We start from the raw sequence: 25,311 nt of genomic DNA, 5'->3' as shown, positions 1-25,311 counted from the left end.
TAAATACTGTTACATACATACACAAAGGTCAGTGTTTCTCAACCTGTGGGTTGTCATCCTTTGGGGGCTTAACATCTCCTTCACATGGCTTGTCTAAGACCATTGGAAAACACAGATTTATATTATGGTTCATAACAATGACAAAATTACAGTTATGAATTAGCAACAAAAGTAATTTCATGACTGGGGTCACCACAGCATGAGGAACTGTATTCAAGCATCGCAGCATTAGGAAGGTTGAGAACCATTGACACGGGTATATGTAAATACTGCCCAATGAGTACATTTAAGGCTGCTCATATGTTTTATTTTGCTGCCCTAGAGTAGGGTTGGTAGAGGGAATGTGTGTGTGTGTGTGTACTGGTGGGTTTGATGTGGAGTTGGTGTTTGAGTAGGAAGCACATTTCTTCAGCAGAGAACTGGAAGGAGACAAGAGTTGGAAATCTCCTTTTCAGGCCTTGGCTTCCTGGTCTAGAAAACTATGAGACATGTATTTGTAGGAGGAGAAAGCTGCTTGTTGGTTCCCGGCCGCTTAGCCCCCAAATAATCACATAGAAACTGTATTAGTTAGATCACTGCTTAGCCCATTAGCTCTAGCTTCTTATTGCTAACTCTTACATATTAATTTAACCCATTTCTATTAATCTGTGTATCGCCACATGGCTGTGGCTTTCCGGCTAAAGTTCCGGTGGGGCTACATGGCATCCCTCTCACTCTGCCCTTCTTTCTCCCAGAATTCAGTTAGTTCCCCCCCCACCCAACCTCTATTCTCTGCACAGGCTCAAGACAGTTTCTTTATTAACCAATGGTATTCACAGCATACAGAGAGGAATCCCACATCATGTATTGCAAAACTCCAGTTCTTTGAAAGAGTTCCACAGGGCAGAAAAGTAAAACCATGACTAGGATTCACATCTAATAGATGAAAATTTGTTTCTTTCTTTGAAAGATGAGAACAGAAGAGGAAGCTAGTCATAGTGGTATATGCCTAATGTGCCTATAATTTCAGCATTAGCAAGACAGAGGCAACAGAATCAAGAGTTAAAGGTCATCCTTAGCTACATAGGAGGTTCAAGGTCAGCCTGGGCTACATGAGACCCCATTTCAAGAAAAATAAATAAATAAATAAAAAGCATCTTTGGTTCAGTCACTAAAACTTTTGGCTCCAAATCCTACTGCAATATGCTACTAGGTACACGCTGTCTGTAGCACATTAATCTTCCAGACATTAGGCTGTTTAGGCAGAATAAATGTTGTATGACCAGACAATTGTGAACAGCACCATAATGATCAAAGTCAAACCTGCTTACCACAGGGTTGTGCACAGCCTGCAAATGCCAATGAGTAGTTATGATATAGATGAAGAACGCAACCTCAGTTTTATTTTTGCATGTGTATATACATGTGCTTTGTGTGTGTGTATGTATATGTGCATGTGTGTGTATAAATGGGTGTTTCCATGTGTGCAGGAGGTCATGTGTAGGTGTCTTAGTTATTTTTCTATTACTGTGAAGAGGCACCATGACCAAGTTAACTCCTATAAAAGAAAGCATTTAACTGGGGGTTTGCTTACAGTTTCAGAGTGTTAGTCCATCAGCATGGCAGCAAGCAGACAGGCATGGCACTGGTGCAGTAGCTGAGAGCTTTATGTTGTGATCCATAGGTAGCAGGCAGACAGACAGACAGACACTGGGCCTGGCTCTGGGCTTTTGAAACCTCAAAACCTCATTTGCACACTCAGAAATCCCGTAAGTACACTAAACTAGAAGCCATGGTCTATTTGTGAAGGGCCTGTAGGGTAAAAAAGAAGAAAAATATAGAAATATAATAAAAATAAAAACTAAGAAAAATAAAAACTAAGATAAAATTGAGAGAGGGAGTGGGAGGGAGGTAGAGGGAGGGAGGGAGAGAGAGAGAGAGAGAGAGAGAGAGAGAGAGAGAGAGAAAGAGAGAAGAGAGAGACCTACTGCTGTCGATGCAACCAACCCTCAAGAGTAGTTTGTTTCCCCAGTGAGACTCCTTTGGAGAAAATTAAACTTTCATTTGAAAGTGGTTTTGAAATAGGAAACTGGAAGCTCACAAAACTCGGCGGCTCTGATACAGCAGGCCACAACAGTTAAGAACAAGGATATCAGGAAGTTTTTGGATGGTATCTATGTGTCTGAAAAGGGAACCGTGCAGCAGGCTGATGAGTAGACCTAAGTTACCAGTTCCAGAAACAAGATCCTGAATTTTAATACGATTTGGGGTGTCTTTTGGGACAATAAAAGACTTGTATTGAAAAAAAAAAAGAATTGGAAATCTCTTCTTTAGGCTTTTTTTTTTTTTTTTTTTTTTTTTTTTTTTTTTTTTTGCTTAGCTGGAAAACTACAAGACATGTATTGCAAGACTGAGAAAGTAATCAGGGATCAACACTCAGTCCATATGTTTACTATTATATCATCTACTTTACTTCTTTCTAACCACTGCCCAGATGGTTGCATGCAAACCCATGCAAGCCCTGTGCATGAGCCCCAGTCTTTTGAGCTTGAGGTTGGGGATGGTGATACCTCCAGCAGTTCTTTTATTATTCAGGACTGGTTTTGTGATCCGTGTGTGTGTTTTCCTTAATGAAGCTAAAAATTATCTTTTCAAGATCTGTGAAGTTAGAATTTTGATGGAGATTGTGTTGAGTCTGTAATTAATTGAATCTGTAGGTTGCTTCTGGTAGATTGGCCATTTTTACTGTATTAATCCTACTGATCCATGAGCATGGAAGATCTTTCCATCTTCTGATAGCTCCTTCAATGTCTTATTTATAGTGTAGGTCATGACCCTTTGGGGGGGTCAAACAACCCTTTAACAGGGGCCATTATGGAAAACACAGATAGTTATATTATTATCCATAACAGTAGCAAAATTACAGTTGTAGTACCAATTCAAATAATTTTATGGTTGGGGTCACCACAACATGAGGAACTGTATTAAAGAGTGTCAGCATTAGGAAGGTTGAGAACCCCTGTCTTAAAGTTTTATCATGCAGATCTTCCATTTGCTTGGTTAGAGTTATTCCAAGATATTTTATATTATTTGAGACTGTTGTGCAAGGTGTTGTTTCCCTGATTGCTTCTTCAGTCCATTTGTTATTTGTATATTGAAAAGCTACTGATTTTTGTGAGTTAATTTTGTATCCAGCTACTTTGCTGAAAGTGTTTATCAGCTGCAGGAGTGTTTTTCTGTAGAATTTTTAGGGTCACTTATGTATACTATCATATCATCTGCAAATAAAGATACTTTTGATTTCTTCCTTTGCAATTTCTATCCCTTTGATCTCCATCAGTTGTCCTACTGCTCTAGCTAGGATTTCAAGTATCATATTGCAGAGATATGGAGTGAATGGACTTATGATTCTCTAGATTTTCTCAGTGACTGTTGTTATGCCCCCTTTCATTTCAATTTTTTTAAAATTTGAACATTTACTTTCTGCCTGTTATTTAATTTGAATAAGACTTTGTCAGTTTTATTGATTTTTCTCAAAGAACCAACTCTTGGTTTCATTGATTCTCTGTATTTTTTGTTTGTTATTTTGTTTGTTGTATTGATTTCAGTTCTGACTTTGATTATTTCTTATTGATTAGTTCATGTGCTCCTTTTGGGATATGTTCTAGAGTTTTCAGGTGTGCTGCTAAGTAGCTAGTTTGAGATTGCTCTATTCTTTTTAGTGCACTTCGTGTTGAATAGATTCCCTCAGTTCTAAGAACAGAATATGCAAGGGTGATGGAACTGTAAGAGGTTCAGTTTAGAACTAGCTCCGGTTTGATCTTTTCCCCCCTCATCCTCTCCTTCTTCTTGTGATAGAAGTCAGCCGCCATGCTGTGAGCTTTCTTATAAAACAAGGACAACAGGCAAGGAACAGAGCAACACCTCCAGCCAAGACCAGCAAAAAACTGCTGTCCTCAGCTCAGTAAGCACAAGAGAATCAAAATCCTGACACTAACCAATTTTTTATTATCTAGAAAATATATATACTAAAATTGATTAGTGTGTGTGGTGTATTCAGGCTACTGTTAGAGTGTGAAGGGTCAGAAGACAACTTTGGGGCTACTCTTCCCCTTCCACCGTATGGACTCCAGAGACTAAATTCCCGTCATTAGTCTTGGGAGAAAGTGCTTTAGCATGATGTGTCATCTTGTTGGCCCTCTAGCAAATATATTGTGTAGGGAACATGGGATCTTTTGAAATAAGAAACCCACAAATAACAATAATGAACATGATATTTTAACTTTGTAAAGTTTGAGAATCACTAGTTTTGGTCACTCCCTTTATGATCATTTGCCTGTATATTACAATTTCTGATTTTGTGTTTTTATGAGGTGTGTGTGTTTCTTATTTTTTTTTCTTTTTTCTTTCCTAAAATCCTGGTTTGTTTGTTGATGTCTGGTTGTTTTCCAAAGGGAGAAAAAGAAATGGCCAATGATATACAGGCAAATGATCAGGTCACTTCTTTGATGGATAGATAAAATAAATTGTGATTACAGGTGACAGACATTTTGTGGCAGAGTCACTTTTTAAAAAAATTAGTTGATTCTTTGTGGATTTCACATCACGTGTCCCAATCCCATTCATCTCCCTGACCCTTCACCTCTGCCCTCTTGCCTTTTTCACCTCCCCTCAAAATAAAATAAAATTTAAAAGAAAACCAAAAACTCCAAATAAAGCCAACCAAGCCAAAAAAAAAAAAAAAAAAAGTCTTGGTGTGAAAGCCGCAGTCTGACACAGTGAGTCACACCCTTTACCCTTTAGTTCTCACACCTTCACTGGCAAGTGTTCTTTGCTGTGGTTAGATACCTCTGGCTCTGCTACACCCTTAACACTGGGCCCGCACTGGGCCTCCTCTTGGATATCCTGTTGCTGCTTTGTGTCACTGGAGATCCTGGATGAAGCATTGGATCTGCAGATCCAGCCTCTTCACATGCTCCAGCAGTTCACAGATGAGGTGGATGTTGGGGTGGGCTAACTCACAACCCTGGTTCTGGTGTAGCTGGGCTGGCGAGCCCGGCAACTTTTCCTTATCGTCACCACCACGGTGAGCTCTTCAGCCCTGCCCTGGCTAGTTCACCCTCAGCAGCAGGCAGCAAGGCGCAGGGGCCAGTTTTCCTGCTCCCATGCCTCCGGACCAGATCATCTGCACTCACAGCACCAGGGCCAGCTCTCCTGTTTTGCCCAAGTGAGGTACAGGGCCCATTCTCCTGAGTACTGCAGTTGATGACTGCAGGGCCAGCTCTCCCGCCCACTGTCCTCCATAGATGGCACGGGGGGGGGGGGGAGGGAGAGTGGAGGAAAGGCATCTTTCTCTCACTCATACCCCCCACCACTCATGCAGATGGAATGGGGGCTGGGCCAGCTCTCCTGCTCTCACACCCTCAGGGCAGGTCAACTGTGCCCTTCCCAACAGGGTAAGCTCCACTGTGTTGCCCAAGCAAAGCCTAGGGCCTGCTCTCCACCCCAGAGTGCTGCAGCTGCTGAGGGGAAGGACCAGCTCTCCCCCTCTCAGGACCTCAGAGCCAGCTCTCCCACAGCCACAGGCAGTGAGGGGCAGGGGTGCAGGAGGGCATCTCTCCCTTGCCCACTCCACCATATTGCAGATGAGCCATGGGGACAGATCTCCCATGTGTGTTTGTGGGGCCAGATCACCCGTGCACACCCCGATAGAATCAGCTCTACTGTGCTGCCCAGGCGAGGTGCAAGGCCCTATCTCTAGTGCTGCAGCCCATGAGGAGCAGGACCAGCTTTCCTGCCTGCTGGGTGGTGAGGGGGAGTCACATTTTTAAACTGAAATTTTTTTCATATGTTTCGATGACAATTTCATCTCCCCCAACTTCTCCCCATCCTTCCACCCTCCCCACCTACCCAACTCCAGGCCATTTCTTTTTCTCCCTTTGGAAAACAACCAGACATCAACAAACAAACCAGGATTTTAGGAAAGAAAAAAGAAAAAAAAATAAGAAACACACACACCTCATAAAAACACAAAATCAGAAATCGTAATATACAGGCAAATGATCAGTAAGACAAAATGTCCAAACAAAGCCATATGAGACACAAAGTCTACAAGAATACCACCGGGTGTGTTTTGTGTTGCCTGTATACTGCTTGGTGTGGGGCCTGTGCTTAAGTGTGGTTAATATGCCCAGTGAATAGAGTCACATTTCTAATTAAGGCCTCTTTGCTGTGTGTCCAACAATTGTTCTGTTAGTTTATAACAATAGCCTCATCACTGAAAAACTATTATGTGAAGGACAGATTGACTTTCTGGTTCTGGGGATGTAGTTGAGTTTGGTAGGATGCTTGCCCAGTATGCCTGAAGTCCTGGGTTTGATCCCCAGCCTGGCATAAACAGGGATTGGTAGCATGTATCTGTAATCCTAGCACTGGGGATTGGGTGCAGAAGGATCAGAAATTCAAGGTCATGCTTGGTTGCACAGAATGTTTAAGGTCATCTTGAACGATACAATGGTGTGTGAGTGTACAGATGTAGGTACATTGGAAGACAACCCCAACTGTCCTTCCTCGGGAGCTGTCCATGCTGTTTTCTGAGACAGGCTCTTTCACTTACCAAGCAGGTAAGTCTGGCTGGCCAGCAGACCTCAGGGATCTGCCTGTCTCCTCTGTGCACTGACAGGCAGATGCCACTATACTGGACTTTTTTTTTAAGTGGTTCAGGGATTGAACTCAGGTCCTCAAGTGTAGCAAGCATTCTTCTTCCTTCCTCTCCCCCCTTTTTTTTCTGACTGAGATATAAGCTCTGATTCACTTAAGTGTTTGGATAAAGGCAAGAATAATGGTGGGCATTTATAGGGTAGAAAACTTTTGCTCTGTGTAATAACTTTTAAAAATAGAGTTGGTACCATTCAGTCAGTGAACATACCACCTTGAGAATATACAGAAAAACTGAGCAAATTAAAACGATCAATGACCACCACCACCACCACCAAAAAGCCGTTCCATGCTATGCACCCTGTGGTGGCCTTATCTAGCGCATTTTTCTGATGATACGCTGGTCTGTGCCTTTCATTGCACTACCGTTATTGTCCAGCTGTAGAAATCAGAGACAGTCGGTAGTAACAAGAGTGCTTCTATCCACGGAGACGAAAAGAATTTGGTCTGCAGGAGGAGAACAGGGTCTCCCACCTCCCTAAAGCCGGTTTGCACAGGCTCTCCCACCTCCCCAAAGTCGGTTTGCACAGGCTCCCCTACGCCCCCCTCCCGGCCAGTTTTGCACCAAGTAACCTATTTATACCAGCATTTCTGCTGTTTGTCTGTGGGTCTGAACCAGTTTAACTTCTTACTGGTTGCTTCGTTATTAAGCTAAAAATGGAAATATATTCATTTCATATTTTTGTGAGACCGACAATTACCCTGTTAAAATCAATTATGTTTTTAAAAATAATTTTTGAGACTTTAAAAAAATATTACTTATTTGAATGTTTTGCATGTATCTGTACACAACATGTGTGCAGCGCCTGTAGAGGCCAGAAGAGGGCGATGCCTCCTCTGGAACAGGAGATACAGGCAGTTGAGAGTCGTATGGATGCTGGGAATCTAGGTTCTTCATCTCTGCAGCCTGAAAGCAGTTATGTCTTAGTAGGAAGCTTCGGTTCTGGCTTCAAAATGAATCCTTATTCTTTCCTCACCGCTACACTTCTGCCCAGACTGAAGATGTCTACACTTTAAGAACGTTTCACTGTAATTCCTCTTACTGGAGAGGTTGAAACAGGAGAATGGCAAGTTCAAAGCTTGCCTGGACAGTTTTGGGAGTCTCTGAAAGTAAGAAGAAAACAAAAGGCGGGCGCTAGAGAATGAACTCAGTGGTGGAATGTTTTCTAAGTCTACTTATGTATGCCAGGCAGCCGATTCAACCCCAGACTTAGGGTTTACGACCACCAGGGGGCGTGGAAGCCTTCGCAGTCCGCGTGGGGGCACAGTGGCAGACGGACGTGAGAAAAGGAATCGCAGGGCTGGCTCGTCAAAGCCCTGCCTTTCTTATCTTTACGGCAGCGGAGGCAGTCAGTAGGAGAGCGCACACCACAGAGGGCAAAGTCCGGTTGCAATTAAGAAAGTATCTATGACCTTTAAAACTGAACGCAAAGCGCAAGATCCTCCCCGAACTAAATCTTCGCTAGCTCCAATTGTTGACCACCATCCTGCTTGACGTGTTATCCAAAATCAAATAGGGAGCACTGTTGAAGAGGGAAGGAACTGTCTTGAGAGGAACCCCACTTTTTCAAGAATTCTTCAAATTTCGAGGCTCTTTACAGCAAGGGGATGTGTGGGACTTAAGTTTTCCAAATCAAACGTCTTTATCCTACAACCCTGCCCTGTAGTTACAAGTCAGTCACTTCTTTTCTCGCATAGGCTTCGCAGCAAACTGCTAAGTAGTTTCTGATTTACGGCTATGGAAATGGAATTCTCTAGAGGAACAGGATTTCCCTAACAGTTATTCAAATTGTTAGGAAAAGATGACTGAACCGCCCACTCGTCTCCAAGAGGCCCCAGGGCCACCAACAACATAACTCCCAAATTCCTGCCCACAGCCCAAATCCAGAGTCTCATCTTCAGTTACGTCCTCTGGAACAGGTCTTTGAGCTCGGACCATGCAGTTCTCTACCTCGCAGATGTCAACTTTGAGGCAGAATATCCCTTGAGCATCACCCGAACATTTTCCCCCATCAAAGGGAGCAGGAACCAGCTTGTCTTTAACCGGACGAATCCACGGAGGGCTGGACAATATGGACAGTACGGAAAATATGGAATCGAAGGCAGACAAATCTCTCCTCTTTTTCTCTGTCCTGCGGGACTGGGGACCCTGGATGCTCCTGCTTCTTGGGATGCCACGACGCACCGATGGCGCTGGAGAGCGCGCGGTCCCTTTAAGCAGGAGCGCGAGGCGCGGCCCAGGTACGGGGCGTGTCCAGGGGCGGGCGAGCGCTGAGCCGGCGCTGGTCTGGGAGCCGGATTTGGAGCGCGGCGCCGGCGGGGGCCGGAGGGGGCGGCGCGGCGGACCTCGGTGGCCTCGGACGCTCCTCCTCGTGAGCGGCCGCCGCCCGCCTCCGCCTGCGCTAGCAGCTCCCTCACCCCGGCCGGCACCGGCTGCCGCTCCAGGACGCTCACCTGGGACGCGCTCACCTGGGACGCGGTGCGCGCCGCCCGCACTTGGGCCAGGATGAAGGACCGGCTGGAGCAACTGAAGGCCGTGAGTTTGCGGCGCCTGGGGATCCGGCGGGCCGGGGGCTGTGGGGGAATCGGCCGCCAGGAGGAGTGGCGTGGGAGAGGGGCTCCTCGTACTCCCCTAACCCTGGTCGCGGGGGTGCTCTGCGCTCTAGGCCTCTCTCCTTAAGCCCCCGCCTCATCCCGCGGAGCTCTGTACCCTCCCCTCCCCGGTAGGGTCACGTGCTCGGTGATTCACCACCTAGCCCGATTTCCCTGAACGCCGGTAACCCTCTCATCCCTGTCCCCCCTCCCCCTCATCCCCCCCAGCCAAGCTGACCAGTGTTCCTTCAGACCTGGATCCACCCCGGTGCTTGAAATCAGTGGGGCTTATGAGGTCAAGGGACTCACCCTCACCATCTGCCTTCTGTCGCCTGGCACTGTGCCCCAAATCGGTCTCCTCTCCTCTTCCTTATTTCCCTCCCGGAGCACCGGGCAGGGCTACCCCATCCCCGGAGTAGCTGAGAGTTCCGGGTGACCTCTGGAGCTGTAAGCTTGTCAGGTCCTGGGTCAGGAGCCTGTCCCCCTCCTACCAGCCGGTGGTCTCTACTTTTCCTTGCGTCCCCTAAGACAGCTGTGGTCGTCTCTGCCTCACAAAAGCTCAAAAGCTTAGGTCACTTGCTTGTTTGAGCCCATTTCCTTGTCGAGTGAGAATCACCCTCCCCTATAGGTCTGTTATGAAGATTGAACGACACGATGGGACTTGATATAGGGAAGTGCTGAAGGGTGAAACTTTGAGATATAGATTCATTTAGTAAAGTCATCGAGCACCTTCTGCGGGATAGGGTTAGTGTGAAACTTTGGGGACCCACCCAGTGATACAGGCTGCCCCTTAATGGAATATAAAGCCCAGCCCTGGATGGGCACAGCCAAGTCCATCTACCTGCCTCCCTAGAAGCTTCGGCCTCAGTCGAGACCTGGGGAAGGCCTCGCTGAATCTTCCCAGGTGATTAAGGAGCTCCTTAGAGTTAGTTGGGAAGTATTAGCCTGCATTAGCACTGCGGCTTTGTCCTGCCTGGCCCTGCTGGCCCTGCTGTTTACTGGTTACCCTTTAAACTCCAAGCTTAAGTTTTGTTATCTGTAAAATGAGTAGTCGTTCAATCTAAAAGCAAGCGAGCCTGCAGGAGAGCCCTTTGTATAACACGTAGGACTTAATAAATAGCGTTATGCTAATAACTTTTTTAAAAAATAGAAATGGTGGTTACCAGCGGGTTGATATTGTAATTGTCTTTTTTTCTTCTCCCTTGCTAGGGTGAGATCTTTCTGACCTGGTTCACGTGCTCTGGATACTGGGCTGCAGTGTAGGCTTAGGAGAAGTGAGAGAGGAAAGGACAGTTGCTTATTTAGTGGGAGTGAGCCTCTGCCCCAAATTTGCCCTTTTATATTTGAACCTCAGGGCATCCTGGTTAACTAAAGCACAAAATTTACTTGTCTCTGTTTTATAGGTGGGGAAACTGGAACTCACTAGGAGGAGGGACGCCTCCTGCCAAAGAGTTCAAAGCTGAACAGCAGTCAGAGGCAGCTCCCTTTAGTGAGGGGCTCTGGACTTAGTATCTGTACTGATACTCCCTGACTCTCTTCAGTAGCTGGTTGTCAACCAAGTAGTCTTAAGTGAGTTTTGAGTCCCAAGAATAAGGCTTTTTCCAGGGAACCAGAGCAAATCCCTGGCCTTTCAGTCCTCAGGGTGAACCCTGGTAAACCAGGGCTAATGACATGTTTCTCCCTTTCAGCTCTTTGGAATGTAGGGAAAGTGGGCTGCTGGTGCCGCTCTATGGCAATGTTCTGAAACCACAGGGAGGCTGCTGTCCTGCTCTGGAGCCCTGCAGTGCACAGAGGATGGGCTTGAGGTTCAAAGACTTCTCTAATTTTTGAGGCCTTGACACCCAATAGCTGGGATCCTTTTGCAACTTCACCTTTGTGCTGCTGCCTCTGCTTCTTCTTGATTATTTTTATTTATCCATTGACAATTCCGTACATGTGTACAAATGTATCTTGATTATATTCGACCCAAATCCTCTCTCCACTGTTCTCAGGTAACCCTCAGTGCTCCCCCTTTTGTACCTTTGTGTCTTCTTTTTTCTTTTATTTTCCTCTTTAAAAATTTTATATAACCAGCTGAGTCTGGGAAGGGCTGCCTGCATGCAGATGAGTATGGGGCCATCTACCAGGGCACGGGCAGCCTACCATGTCCAGAAGGAAGAAAAAAAAGTTCCCCCTTTCCTAGAAGCCTTCAACTGCCAATAGCTCCTCACCTAGGGGTAGAGCCTCGGGAACCCTCCCCCATCTGTGGTGGAATGTTGACTGACTAGATTTTGCGTAGGCAATCACACCTTCTGTCCACGGGTTCATGAGTGCTGCAGTCATGTCCTGTCCAGAAGACAGCGTTTCAGTGCGTTTCTCCTCAGCCTGGCTCTTAAGTTCCTTCTGCCTCCTCTTCCACTATGTCCCATGAGTCTGGGTGGTGGTAATGATGGAAGTGTCCCAGCTAGGGCTGAGCCAATTGTCACTCACTTCCAGCATTGACCAGTTAGGAGTCTACATTGACTGCTGCCCACTGCACCAAGGAGCCTTTCTGACCATGGTTGAGAGTAGCACAGATCTATGGGTGTCAACATAAACATTTAGAAGGCACTTTGACAGCATGGCCATTTAGCAAAGCATCAGAAGTAGGTACCTTACCCCCAAGCTTCTTGATGCTTTCTATGTGAAACAAAAATCAGTTGGTCTCAGAAGATACTTCAGCCATTGTTAGTGGTTTCTGTGAAGGATGTAAAGGTTTCTGTGTGTTCTCAGCCATTCTGTAGTGTGTCATCACCTTCTTCCACCCGTCTCTTAGCTCAGAAACCACCTTTTTTGCAACAAGATGGAGCATGGTCTCTCTCTGATTCCTATTATATACCAAAAAACAAAACAAAACAAAAAACAATAGCAAAATAACCCCAAACCCCAAACCAAAGCAAAACAAAAACATTTGCTAACCTGTGCATACAGTACGCTTCCCGTTGAGCAGCCTGTGCAATGAGTGTCTTTCTAAACCCCAGGCGGGAGGGGGTGATGGCTGCCTTCAGATAGCTGGGGCTGTGTCATGTGCTTGAGACTAGTGTAGCTGTGAGTAGATTGAAAGGGAAGATGTGGGGCTGATGGGTAGAAATCAGACATCTTTAAGAAAGTAATTTAAAAATAATGTAATTAGCAGTCAGGCGTGGTGGTGCACGCCTTTAATTCCAGCACTCGGGAGGCAGAGGCAGGAGGATCTCTGTGAGTTCGAGGCCAGCCTGATCTACAAATCAAGTTTCAGGACAGCCAGGACTGTTATACAGAAAAGCCATGTCTCAGGAAAGAAAAGTGTAATTAGTTGCCCAAGCATTGGGCAGGCAGCTGAACAGGTCCTGAGTCCTCCAGCATGAGAAGCAAACCGGAAGACTGTTGAGGTGTTGAGTGCTGTAGGAATTTGAGCATCTCTTGAGGGAGGGACGAAGAGTGAGGTTGAAGGCCTCCATGGACTCTGAAAGTGTATGGTTCTGTGAGATGTTTTTTATTTGTCTTATTGTTCTGGAGTCCACGAGTGTCGAGGCACCAGCGTCACAGCTGTCAAGGGGACCCCTGTACAGGTGAAAAAGATAATCTGTGACAATCTGTGATGGCTATCTACGACAGTAAACGTGAGCCGTCTGCACTTAGCTCCTTGGGAGCAATGTCCTCCCTAAACCACAGGGCTAAGTGTAGTCACAGGACCTGGCTTACCTTATCTGCTGACTGCTTCTCCTCAGGGCCATCAGTGTTTTCTTGTTGACCTGGAAGTTTGCTGGGAATGTGCACTGACTGCTCCTGGGCCTTCTCTTCTCACCCACTTCTTACTAGCTGAACTTTGACTCTACCGGACAGCCCCCGGCCAGGAAACCTTTTGTGTTCTGTTTATATTCAGTAAACATTTGCTAAGTGCCCATTGTGTGCCAAGCCCCGCAGTAGATGCTGGGATGTAGTATCAAGCAACATTTGTTTCTGGCACTTAGGAAGTTCACAGTTGGATAGAAAGAATGTGACGTGTAATTCTTGGGATAGAAGCAACTACTGGAAGACCCTGCTGAGTGGCCTCTAGGAGACAGGAGATGAGTCTGGGGGTGCTGTTCCCAGCAGTAGCTTTTCAATGGAGGTCCCTCTTCAAATCTAATGTTATCTCTTCAGGTGCAAATAGAAGTTATTTGGAAGACGATATGGATCCTAGATTTTCGCTCCCTTTGGTGGGTGCTTCATATATAAGAGCATCAAGAACATAAAAACATCCAAAGAGGGTGTAGTGGTGTGTGTGTGTGTGTGTGTGTGTGTGTGTGTGTGTGTTTATAGTACATCCTGTCCTGCACAATCAGAATTTTTTTAGCACAGTATTTAGCTTGTATCCTGCTGCATAAGAGGTTTGGCAGAATTATTGTACAAAGTCTTTATCTTAAAGAGTAATTGGTCAAGTAGGGAAAACAAATGTATTTCATAGAAAGAGAAACAAAATAAAGCCAACCTCATAATGAAAACAGAGTAGCCGGTGATACATAGAATCAAGGTCAAGACTTTGAGCCCCCCAGAGACCTACAAACAAAACTAAATGACTTGGATGTATTGGACCTTCTAAGACCAAGACCATTAGGGGACAGCAATGAATCAGTCGTTCAACAGTCTAGACTTAACCTTTGACTCTGCCTGTCTTGGTCTTGCTGCTACCCAAAGGCCTGCCCCTGTCCTTCCCCATCAGGAGTTCTGGATTTCCGTGGGCACAGAGTTCCTTGGGGTAATGTGCTATAATCCTCTCCGAAATCAGGGGCTACACTTCTGCATTAAAGCACATTTAGTCAGTGAGTGTTTACTATCTGCACTCTGTGCTTTGGATCATAATAAATCTTAACATACCAACTTGCCCTTTGCTGAGATCCCATTTTTTTTCTTTAGTAATAGGATTTCCGTCTGGCTTCCCTCCGCATCTCGCTGTGCCAGGGAGGGTTGTTTTGCTGTCGGTAGACAGAAGCCAGGATGAGAATGGCGGGGATTGAGTGGGGATTATAGACCCATCAGCTGGAGGCCAGAGAGAAAATGCTGGGATGAGAAAAGGGATTAATTTTATTTTTATTCCTGTGAGCTTGGGGGAGGTTAGGGGACTGGCAGGAGAGTGTCCATACTGTCTTCTCTCCCTCCCCAGTGCTTCCTTCCTATGCTGTTATTCCTGCCCTGCTCCCCAGATTCATTCTTTGCAGGATTCATTCATTCCTTAACTGCAGCCTAGTCTAGCCCAGCCGCTTGCATGAGCTTTGTGTTGTTTTGCAACTAAGTAAGTTAGTGCTTTTTGTTTTTTAAATTTATTACCACTGAGTAGGTTTAAAACCACTGTCTGCTAACTTCATTATCTTTTTTTTTTCCTAAGACTGTCTAGTCCTGGCTCTCCTGGAACTCACTGTGTAGATCAGGCTAGCCTCGAACTCAGAGAGATCTGCCTGCCTTTGCCTTCTAACTTCTGGGATTGAAGTTGTGAGCCGCTGCACACAGCTTCACTAGTTTTCTTCATGAATTACTCTTTGTACTCTGTGTCATCTGTTTAAGGCTGGTGACTCAAATACTTGTCCTGTGAACTACGGCAAGTATCTCTTATTGAGCGGATTATTACTGGGCAGGATTTTGGGTTGATGCCTGGTACACCTTCGCTCCAGTCCTCTCAGTTCTACAAGGGGAGGTGGCAATGTCTGTCATTTCTGCTTTACAGGTGAGGGCTGTGAGGCTTGGGTTTGGTTGAGATCCGTCCTCAGCCAGGAAGTGGTGGGATCAAGAATGAGTGTGTTTGTTTTGTTTCTTTGAATTATCTTTCCACACTGTATCAGATCACAGACTGCCTATGTACCTCCTTCCCCTAAGCCATAGGAGATCGTGAAAGGCCTCTGGGGTCCCAGCACCCACATGGTAGTCACATGTTACACCTTCTCTGTCTGCTGGTCCGCATCAGCCTGGCTCTTACACACTTACACATCCCTTACTCACTATTATGGTTGACGATTCTTGTTCCACTCCCTGTGGTAGGTGATACTTTACCTGATTGAGGTAGAACGTTTACTCAGGGAATCCCTAACTTTGCTAATGAAGCCAAAAGTCACTTGTTCATCCCCAAGGCAGATGAATTCCAAGGCTCTTCTCTTTATCAAAACTCCACTGTCAGGATGTCACAGAGACTGTCTTTGATCATAAAGACAATGGTGGCCATGTGGATACCTAAGTGAAAACCTCATTTTCCCCCTGGTAAAATCCTTCTCATCCCCTAAGGCTGTGACATCATTACCATGGGAAAGCTTCCCAGGTTAAGTACGCAACTGTGCGTTCCCTGACGCCCTCATTTCTTTATTTTGTTGATACAAACATAGCCATATGGTGTTAGTATTACAGTTTCAGAAGCTTCCAGTCCTGTCAGGTCCCAGTTGAAGCGTAAACCGCTGGGTACTAAGCCATTCAGTAAGTGGATGGGGTTACGTTGTTGACGGCTTTACTTTTACTCAGATTGTGTAGTTGCAGACGGTCCTTGTCTTAGTCTCCTTTCTGTATGGCCCTCTTCAGCTTTCTCCCACCACTGTCTTTCCTGTTAGGTCACCCTGCTTTGTGGCCTTTGGCTGTTTCTGTGGCAACATTTCCCAGTGTGAGGAGACAGAGAGAAGTTCAGCTCCCACCTAAAGAGATTAGTAGAGCGTGTACTGTCTGGGTGTGCCAGCTGTCTGGGTTAGGTCAGCTTGGTGTGGCATGAGGTTTGTTTAGTTCTTTAAATTCTTTCTTTTAAAATGCTTTCAGATTCATCAAGGATAATACAGAGAGATCCTTTCTACTCGTCCAGTTGCACCCCTGTTAATGTCTCACTTTTCAATGTACATTCATCAAACAAAAAAAGTGATACCGGCACAAGATTCCTCACTAAGTGCCAGGCTTTATCTGGGTGTTTTTGATATACCACTAAAATCCCTTTTCTGTTCTAGGATTTAAGCCAGGACACCTCATTGTGTCCACTTCTCGTGCTTCCTCAACTTCCTCTGTCCTGACACAGTTTCTTTGTCCTTCCTGGTTTGTCATGACTTTGTTGGCATGACATCCATTTTACAGTTGGAAATGCATGTCTCTGGGCCAGGACTGCATGCTGCAGCTGGAGTGGGGGGAGGGGTAGATTGAGAACAGGTTCCCCTGGCTCCGGAACACACTGTTGGCAAGGTAGCTGGCATCTTTCAGCATTAGTCCCTGGAAGATAGTGCAGGGATTGCATGCCGTCGTAAATAGGAAGTGCACACCTTAGGAGAGCCTTCCTCTCAGTGCTCAGTCAACGCTGCTGGCTCGGCTGTGATGTGAATGCTGTAGAAGGATCATGCTGGGAAAGAGGTTAGGGAAAGGAAGGATCCAGCAGATTCGAGGAGGAAAGAAGACCTTGTCCGTTTCTTCCTCCTCTCTGGACTGGAGGGAAAGGAAGAGAGTCAGAGATAGGAGGCTGGGTCAGGGGTTGAAAGACCTAAAGGGAAGCTGAGCTCAGAAGGAGGAAGAAGAGTTTTCTGTCCTGGCTTCAAGAATGAGAGTGAATGCAGGGTGTGGTGCTCTCACTCAGACTGGTCTTGCTGGAAAGTTCCTCTGGGTAAATCAACTCAGTTTTCTCAAATGTTGCTCTGCATGCACTCTATTTGAAGCTCCCCTCTCTGAAAGGATCTCATGTTTGGGTGAGGTTGGGCACCCTGTCTTCTGTGTATAATTTCTCGTTATAATTGCTGCCCCCTCCTCATGTGGTACTGTAGTCATCTGTTTGCCCAGCTGTCTCCCGGGTTAGCCCAAGAGAACCTGGAGAGCCAGGGGTGCTGAGTTTGCCTTGTGAGTCTCCAACACTTGGACCATTACTTGGCAAGCATCAGATGTTCTTCCGGTAGGATGTATGCAGGAACACATAAGCCTGTAGGGGAGAAGGAGAGTCTTTTGGGTGTGGTGGTTGGTTATGAAACCTTGAGATCCTTCTCCAAGTTAATGCAGTAATGAAGCTTAGATCATATCAAAGAGAAGTCCAAAATGAGCATTGTTCCTTATTAGCCGAGTGATTCTGTAGAAATTAACCTTCCTAATTTTTTATAGCTTTAACATCTACCCATAATGCCTCCCTTTACCTCCTTCCTCTCATGAAAATGTTCATTGTTCTGCTCTGGATCTAGCTTAGGTCTTGAGAATCAAAACCAGGTAGGTAGTAACTCAGCATGAGGGAATGGGATTTCAGTGTTTATTTTAACAAACAGAATAAAAGGTATTTTGAGACATATATAGAAGATTAAGAAATATTGACCCTATACTAAGACCCAAGAAACGATTCAATTCCATAAGCTATGAGTCAGTGATAGTCTTAGAATAACAGTATAGCAATAGTCTTCCAGTTTACCCTTGTTGGAATTTTAATAACTCTTTCTAAATAACACAATGAAAGTCAAAACAGAAAGGACAAAGTATTAAATGAATGATAGTAAGAGTGGTAAATTTGTGAGAGAGTTGCTGGAGCACAAAGCAGAGAGTCTTGTTTCAAACTCAAATAGCAGAAAAGCCAAAGGCTTCAAATACATGAACTGAATTCCGATTGTCTAAATTTCCCTCCTCACCTCTGAAAACTGGCATTGGAGTCACATGGAATGGGTGCCCCGTGCTGCTCTGCACACTTCGCATGTAATAGCTAATAGGAATTTTGTGAGCAGAGTATTCTGGCCATGTTACAGCTGAGAAAACTGAGGCAGAAAGAAGTAACCTGTTCAGGATGGTAGGTCATAGCTGTGAAGTACCCCGCTGGGTCTTCACCACTGAAGCCAGATGTACCTGTGTCTCCATATTCATGGGTAGAGGCAGGAATACATGCACGATACCCCTTTCATTTGAGGATACGGACCCATCTAGCTTAGTTTTGTGGATGTTGTAGCATCCTCTAAAATAGGTGAAGATTTGTCATTGAGACTGCAGAGAGGCACTTTCAGGCGCAGGCAGAGGCTCCCATGGCTCTGCTAGAGTAGAGTCCTAATGATGCCATTCAGTGTCTAAATTGCTTTGGATGAGTTAATTAACCTAATTAGCAGTTATCATATCTGTAAGTGGGGAAAGTAATATTTGTCCCTCAGAGGGTTGGTGTGTGACTTAAATAACACGTTTGAAGTCATGGAAGTATCTGTGACAAATGTACATACTTATTATCTACTGTCATTGCTGTGACAAAGTATGAGAGTGAGTCCTGGGGACTTTGGCTCTTGACATCTGACTGGCTGGTCTTGAACTAATCTGATGATGACTTTATTCCTCAGTGTCTCCTCCTTTCAGGTAGGGCCAATGTTTTGCCTTTATTTGCTCAGCTAGAACAAGATGTTGAAAGGAAAAGCAGAAGGCACACCTCGGGTATCATTGTCTGCCGATTTCCTCTTTATTTTGTGACAGGGGTGTTGCAGAAGATCAAATTCAGGGAAAAGAGGAAGTGTTCTCTCAGGGATGGTTTGTTAATAAAGAAAATAGCCCATGGGAGAACTGGGCATTGGAAAAGGGTCATCCGATTCTTCAGCGGAGGAACAGAGCACTGGGTACCCCCTGAGAGTCCACATACTCACTTAGAATTTCTGAGTCTTTAATCAAAGAAGAGGGGCAGGGTACTCAGATTGGGCTACCATATGCCCTATATGCGTGTGTGTCCCTGTGTCCATGTAAATGGTGAGAGGTGTCTGTCTTTGGGAGTTCCCAGACCCTGGTTCTAGAGGAGGCAGCTTTCGAGGAGGGGGCAGCAGGGATAAGAAAAGGGGGATGTCATCGTTCCTCTGAATCACGTGGGTCAGGAGAAAACTGGGTTTATAGAGCAGAGTCTGTGTCTGGAGTAAAGGACTGTTTCAGCCAGGGGAGAAGATGGAACAGTTCGTGTTCTGTGCTTGCCAAGAGGGCTCCTTCCCCAAGTCCTTTACTAGCCGTCTGAGTCTAGTCCCCTCTCCTCTCTTGATTCATCTCTCTACTCCCTTCTTAGCTGCTGTCTACTTTAGTGATTTTTTATCTTCTTCCCCTCTCCCAGGTCCCAGTGAAGGAAAAACTTCTGCACACTGAAGAGGGCAGTGGGGCCCTAGAGTCCACCTCCTGGGCTCCCCTTCCTTGAAGATGCTGGGTGGTTCTGAGGAACATGGGAGGTATCCTGGGCATTCTTTCAGGCCACAGTGGAGAGCTCAGCTCCTCACTTGGTGAGAAAAACCAATGTTTAATAAAGACATGTATTGTGGCCAAGGCCTATAGCTCCAATTTTATAGCACAGGGTACATTCTGCATGCCTAGGCTGCCAGTTTCTTGTTCCAGGCTGCTGCTGCTGGGCCTTTGAGCAGGGAGCATTGCAGTAAGAAGGGCTTAGGACAGAGGCCTGATGCCCAAACTGTGGGTTCTGCAACCAGAAGCTGTAAGACCTTGACTGACTTAACTTCAGACCTCCAGTTTCTTAGCTACAGAGTGTAGATGGAATTTGTGGATATGATGTGCAAAAAATGGTAAGGGTGCATGGCCACCAAGTACCTAGCAGTGGCTATAGGGGGCAAATAAATGTGTCTGTTATATGAGCTGATGAAGAGTGATCTGTGGTCACACAGACAGAGGATGGCAGAGAAGGCCTCTAAGAAAGGCAATCTGCAGAATTGTAGTTAAGTAGTTTGAGGTTGCATTCTAGGCTCCTCAACATTCGCTACTCTGTGCAGAAGGAGTCAGCATTCGCCTTTGTCTGACATTTGGAACACTAGGCTTGAGAAGGGAGATGAATCCTCGGGTAACTTGCTGTTTCCTGAGTCGTTGGTGATATCTTTCATCTCCCCACAGAAGAGGTTATCAGGAGGAAGTGGGTGGCTGGGCTTGTGGTTCTCCTGCACACTTTTCTTCCCGTGGCTGAACTTTCAGTTACTGTAACGTCTTCATTACCACATGTCTTGATTCTTTGATAGTGATGTTGATGTTCTCTTGGTTAGGCTTAGTCATATGAGCCAAGGATAAAGGGCAGAGTATGTTTTCCTTGCCTCTGCCGGGGTTTGGGGGCAGACCTAGAGGAACCTGGGTTTACCACAGCCACTGGTATCAGAAGAAAAAGAGCCCCTTCCTGGGGTACTTTGTAGAGACGCCAGAGGATGGTTCTGGGTCCAGTGATGTCAGGTGACACATGACCATGGCTTTTCCTTGCATTTTCTGATGTAGGTTAAATGTTGTTGTTACTTTATGTATTTAGAGGCTATACATGGAAAGAGCTCTGCCTGAGAAGATGGACATCCAGAATCTATAGTAATCCCATTAGTGTTGGGCACTCTTAACATTGCATTTAGCTCCAAAAGCCTTGTTTTACTGTTGACCGAGGTTTTTTTTGTCCCATAGAAAACACACAGAGGTCTATGTTCATTATAAACTGATTGGCCTATTAGCTCAGACTTCTTATTAACTAATTCTTACATCTTATATATCTGTGTTAGCCACGTGGCTTGGTACCTTTTTCGGTGAGGCAGTCACATCTTGCTTGCTCTGTGACTGGCTTCCTTTGTTTCTGGATTACGACTGCAGACTGACCTTTTCTCTTCCTAGAATTTTCCAGTTCTCGTTGCCCCACCTCTACTTCCTGCCTGGTTGCCCTGCCTATACTTCATGAGTGGCTACTGGCCAATCAGCGTTTATTTAAAATACAAGTGACAGGGTACAGACCATTGTCCCACAGGATTTTACCTTAAAGACCCTTAGACTTACAGTAAGGCTATTGAGAAATAGTGTTCATGTACAGTGCTTTATTGAGCACACACATATATGTATGCATATATGTGCATTATATATAGTCTATATACAGATTTTTATAGCTTTATTGAGCTCATGTATATACTGCATAATGTATACATAGCGACTATATATGTATATAGAAATATATAGACGCTACAGCGCAACATAACATATGTATATACATACAGTCATATATATAGACATATAGACACTATAAATATAATGTATACATAACGACTATATCTATATACATATACAATTATAGACATAGTCACTATATATACATTATATAGTATCTTCATATGTCTATTTACATATTCATGACTATATATGTAGATGCACATATATAGTCGCTACTATATATGTGTATGTATATGTATATATACATATATAGTCACTACACACACACACACACACACACACACACACACACAGAGTCTTAGGGTTTCTGTTATTGTGAGGAGATATTATGACCATGGCAATTCTTATAAGGGAAAACATCTAATTGGTACTAGCTTACAGTTTCAGATATTTAGTCCATTATCATCATGGTGGGACATGGCAGCATGCAGGCAGACATGCTGAGAGTCCTATATCTTGATCTGCAGGCATCAGAAGGAAAAACTGCTACACTGGGCAGTATATTTGAGACCTCGAAGCTTGCCTCCACAGTGCCACAGTGCCACACTTCTTCCAACAAGGCTATACCTATTCCAACAGGACCATACCTTCTAATAGTGCCACCCCCTATGAGTCTAGCACAAGTCTGTGAGGGCCATACCTATTCAAACCAACACACACACACACACACACACACACACACACACATGAGCTCCATGAAGGACCATGGTACAGTAGAAAGCCCAGTAGCAGGAGTAAACATGACATGTGCAGGAGATGTAGGATCAGGTTGGTTGTGACAGAAAGTGCTTGGTACCAAACAGGGAGACTGTGACTCTAAGACAGGCATAGTCATCTAAAGCATTTTAAACAGCAGACCTTTGATTTTGTCTAGTAGGTGATACTATATCTATATCTATATCTATATCTATGGAGTTGGGGAGATATTTGGATTGGAAAAGAGATCGAGATCAAGTGGTTGGGGAGATTGTTGCAGTGGCACAGAGCCTGCTACTCAAGTAAGGTCCTGTGTTATAGTTTCTGCTTTATAGATGAAGGAAACGAGGCTCAGAGATGTTAAACCATGTATCAGGAGTTTAGTGACTATCATGTGATAGGACCACATTATAATCCTGGTTTGTGTTGCCCCAGCAGAACTGTCTTACAGATGCAGCCTTTAGGAAGGGGAAGGGGATGGTCTCTTCCTCCTCACAAGGATTCTGTTTTTCTCTGCCTACATCTCTGATGCTAGGTGATGGGAAATTGACACCTGGCAGGTGCTGGTTAGGGGGGAGCTCGGTATTGTGCTAAAAGATTTCAATATGTGCTTTCTTCAATTGTCATATAAGTAATAAAGTGTGTGGTGTTAGTATCAACAACGTTTTTAAAAAAAATTAGGCAGGTGTGGTGCTTGAGCGAGGTCTCACAGCTTGAATGGTAGCAGGTGTTGGACTGAGTTTGTAGGTCACCAAGGACTATCTATCTTTTCTTTTCCTAGTTCACTCTCTCACTAAAGGTGGACTAGGCCATTTGTCTCAAGCTGCTCAAAGCCAGGAGCCATTCTGGGCTTTTGGCAGTCCTTGTACACTATCTAGTCTTAGAAGCTCATGTTATAATAACCATTAAGTGACCATTGTTTCCAGCTTCTGGAAACGATCCTTGATCCATTCATGAGGCAGCTTCTTCCTGCTTCCTTAGCGTGTGTGCTGGTTTGGGCACTGAGTTGACATCATGTGGTTGTATCTGTGTGTTATATGTGTATCAGATACATACTTGACGTCTCTTCCCTTGGAACTGCTAGGCCACCTCTTAGGAAAAGATCATTCTTGGGGCTGGAGAGATGGCTCAGCAATTAAGATCATGCACTGTTCTTACAGAGGACCCTGGTTCCATTTTCACCACCCTCATGGTGGCTCACTGCTGTCTGTTACTCCAGTACCAGTAAATACAGTGTCGTCTATTGCGGTCCGTGGGCACTATATGCAAGTGTTACACAGGCATGCATGCAGGCAAAGCACCCATGCACATAAAACAGATTAATAAATCCTTTAAAAAAAGGATGTTCTTACAAAAGCTTACTAACTTCATTGAGGAAGAATGACTTTGTGTTTTCAAGGAAATAATGCAGGTGTCTTCCCTGGAGAGAAGATCCTGTTGAGACCTCTGAGAAGGTTGGGTGTTTGAGTAATGGAACATTTTGTCTCAAACATTAGAAACTGGGGGGCTGGAGAGATGGCTCAGAGGTTAAGAGCACTGGCTGCTCTTCCAGAGGCCCTGAGTTCGATTCCCAGCAACCACATGGTGGCTCACAACCATCTGTGATGAAATCTGGTGTTTTCTTCTGGTGTGCAGGCATAAATGCAGGCAGAATGCTGTATACATAATAAATACATAAATCTTAAGAAAAAATCTTAAAAAAACATTAGAAACTGGTGTGTGAATTGAGGCTGCATTCATCTCAAAGTGATTCAGTTTCTGTTAAATACTGGGAAACATGAAATAAATTATTGACAGGTGTCTTAGTCACTGTTCTATTGCTGTGAGGAGACGTCATGACCAAGTCAACTCTTATAAAAGAAAGCATTTAATTGGGGGCCTGCTTACAGTTTCAGAGGTTTAGTCTGTTATCATCATGGTGGGGAGTATGGCGGCACTCAGGCAGACCTGGTGCTGGAGAAATAGCAGAGAGTTTTACGTCCAGATCTGTAGGGAGAGGGAGGGGGAGAGAGAGGGGGGGGGGCAGAGGGGCAGGCTGGAGAGATGGCTCACAACCATCTGTAATGGGATCTTATGTCCTCTTCTGGCATGCAAGCATGCCTACATGCAAAATACTGTATGTGTGATAAATAAATCTTTTGGGGAGGGGAGAAAGAGTGACTGGGCCTGGCATGGGCTTTTGAAACCTCAAAGTCTAGCTCTGGTGACACATTTCCTCCAACAAGGCCACACCCAGTCCTTCTAATCCTTTCAAACAGCACCACTCCTTGATGTCTAAGCATTCAAATATATGAGCCTATGGGGGGCCGTTCTTATTCAAACAACTACAGCAATTATGGTGTTGCCTTTTGATTGCAGGTGATAAGGCTCATGAGCAACAGAGCCCTTGAGCTAACTGAAGAATACAGGGGAGATCTGCAGACTCTGTCTGCAGCCAAGGGAAGTGGGGCTCAGGAGAGGAGGGTGCCCGCCATTGGTTCACTAGGCTCCATTCCCTTCAGGCTCTTCTCACAGCACAGATTCCTAAGGGAGCTTGAGTGATCCCATGGCCTCCTCAGAATCAAGTAGGAAGGGTGAAAGGTTCACTGGGCTGGCAGGCAGACACACCAGTGAATGCATTCTAACAGATGCACATGGTAACCTTGGTCTCTGGGGACTTGTGATCACTGGGTGCAGACTGATGATGGTAGACTATGGTGGCTGCTATGGAGGTCTTCACAGAGTGGGGGGAGCCTTAGGGTGGTTTTGAATTTTGCATGGGAGAGACAGGTATGTCTGAAGTGAATTCTGAAGATGAGTAAGATTTTGGTAGTTGAACAGGTGCATTTTCAGTTAGAATCCTGTGTGGCAGTGTGGAAAGTAAGAGATTACACAGAAAGGAAGGATGTGCCTAGGAACTGGAAGGAGTCTCAAGTGGTTGATCTCAGGAGTGCACTGGGGGAGAAGTGTACCTGTGGCTGGATTTTAAAGGCCCTTGTGTGCTGTTCTGGGTAGTGGGATTTTGGTTTTAGGAGACAAGCTGTCCGGAGGAGGATGTAGTCAGTTGAGTTTTTTAGGAGATAGCGGTGGACTGAGTTGGAGGATCCTTAGATTCAGCTCCTCTCTTGAAGGTAGCTGTTGAGTTTGGGAGCTGACTGTCTCAGAGCAGACAGAAAATAAGCTGCTGGGAAGACCCTTGGAGAGGTTTCCCAGGGTCACAGATTTCTGTGGAAATTGTTCGGATTTGTGGGGGTGGTGACAGGTAATGTGGGCCTGGCCCTTTCCTTTGCGTGTGGAGTTTCCAGCCGTTGAGGGTGGTGTGGAAGGTTGTATGCTGTTGAAGGGTGTGATGAAGCAAGTGTAGGGGCTCCCCTGCTCTAGCTCCACTCTCAAGGGTCAGTGTTCTGTGTGCTTAGAAGCCAGCAGTCCCTGTATAGCCCTGGTCTAGGAGAGAGCCCTCTTGAAGAACGT

At 45.3% G+C, this 25,311-nt stretch overlaps 1 protein-coding gene across 1 annotated transcript in view; it reads left to right on the top strand.

Moving 5' to 3' along the window:
- The first annotated feature begins 9,107 nt into the window (after positions 1–9,107).
- The window catches only part of Stx3 (syntaxin 3), a 40,542-nt gene continuing 24,338 nt past the window's right edge, over positions 9,108–25,311 (top strand). The window contains exon 1 of the mRNA XM_038331281.1: positions 9,108–9,232. Within this exon, the coding sequence (XP_038187209.1) occupies positions 9,203–9,232 (30 nt within the window). The 5' untranslated portion in view covers positions 9,108–9,202. The remainder of the gene's footprint in view (positions 9,233–25,311) is intronic.

The sequence above is a fragment of the Arvicola amphibius genome, chromosome 1 (genome assembly GCF_903992535.2).
Source record: "Arvicola amphibius chromosome 1, mArvAmp1.2, whole genome shotgun sequence".
Classification (NCBI taxonomy): domain Eukaryota; kingdom Metazoa; phylum Chordata; class Mammalia; order Rodentia; family Cricetidae; genus Arvicola; species Arvicola amphibius.
Note: the sequence above shows the minus strand (reverse complement) of the source record. Positions and strands in the feature narration are given on the sequence as shown.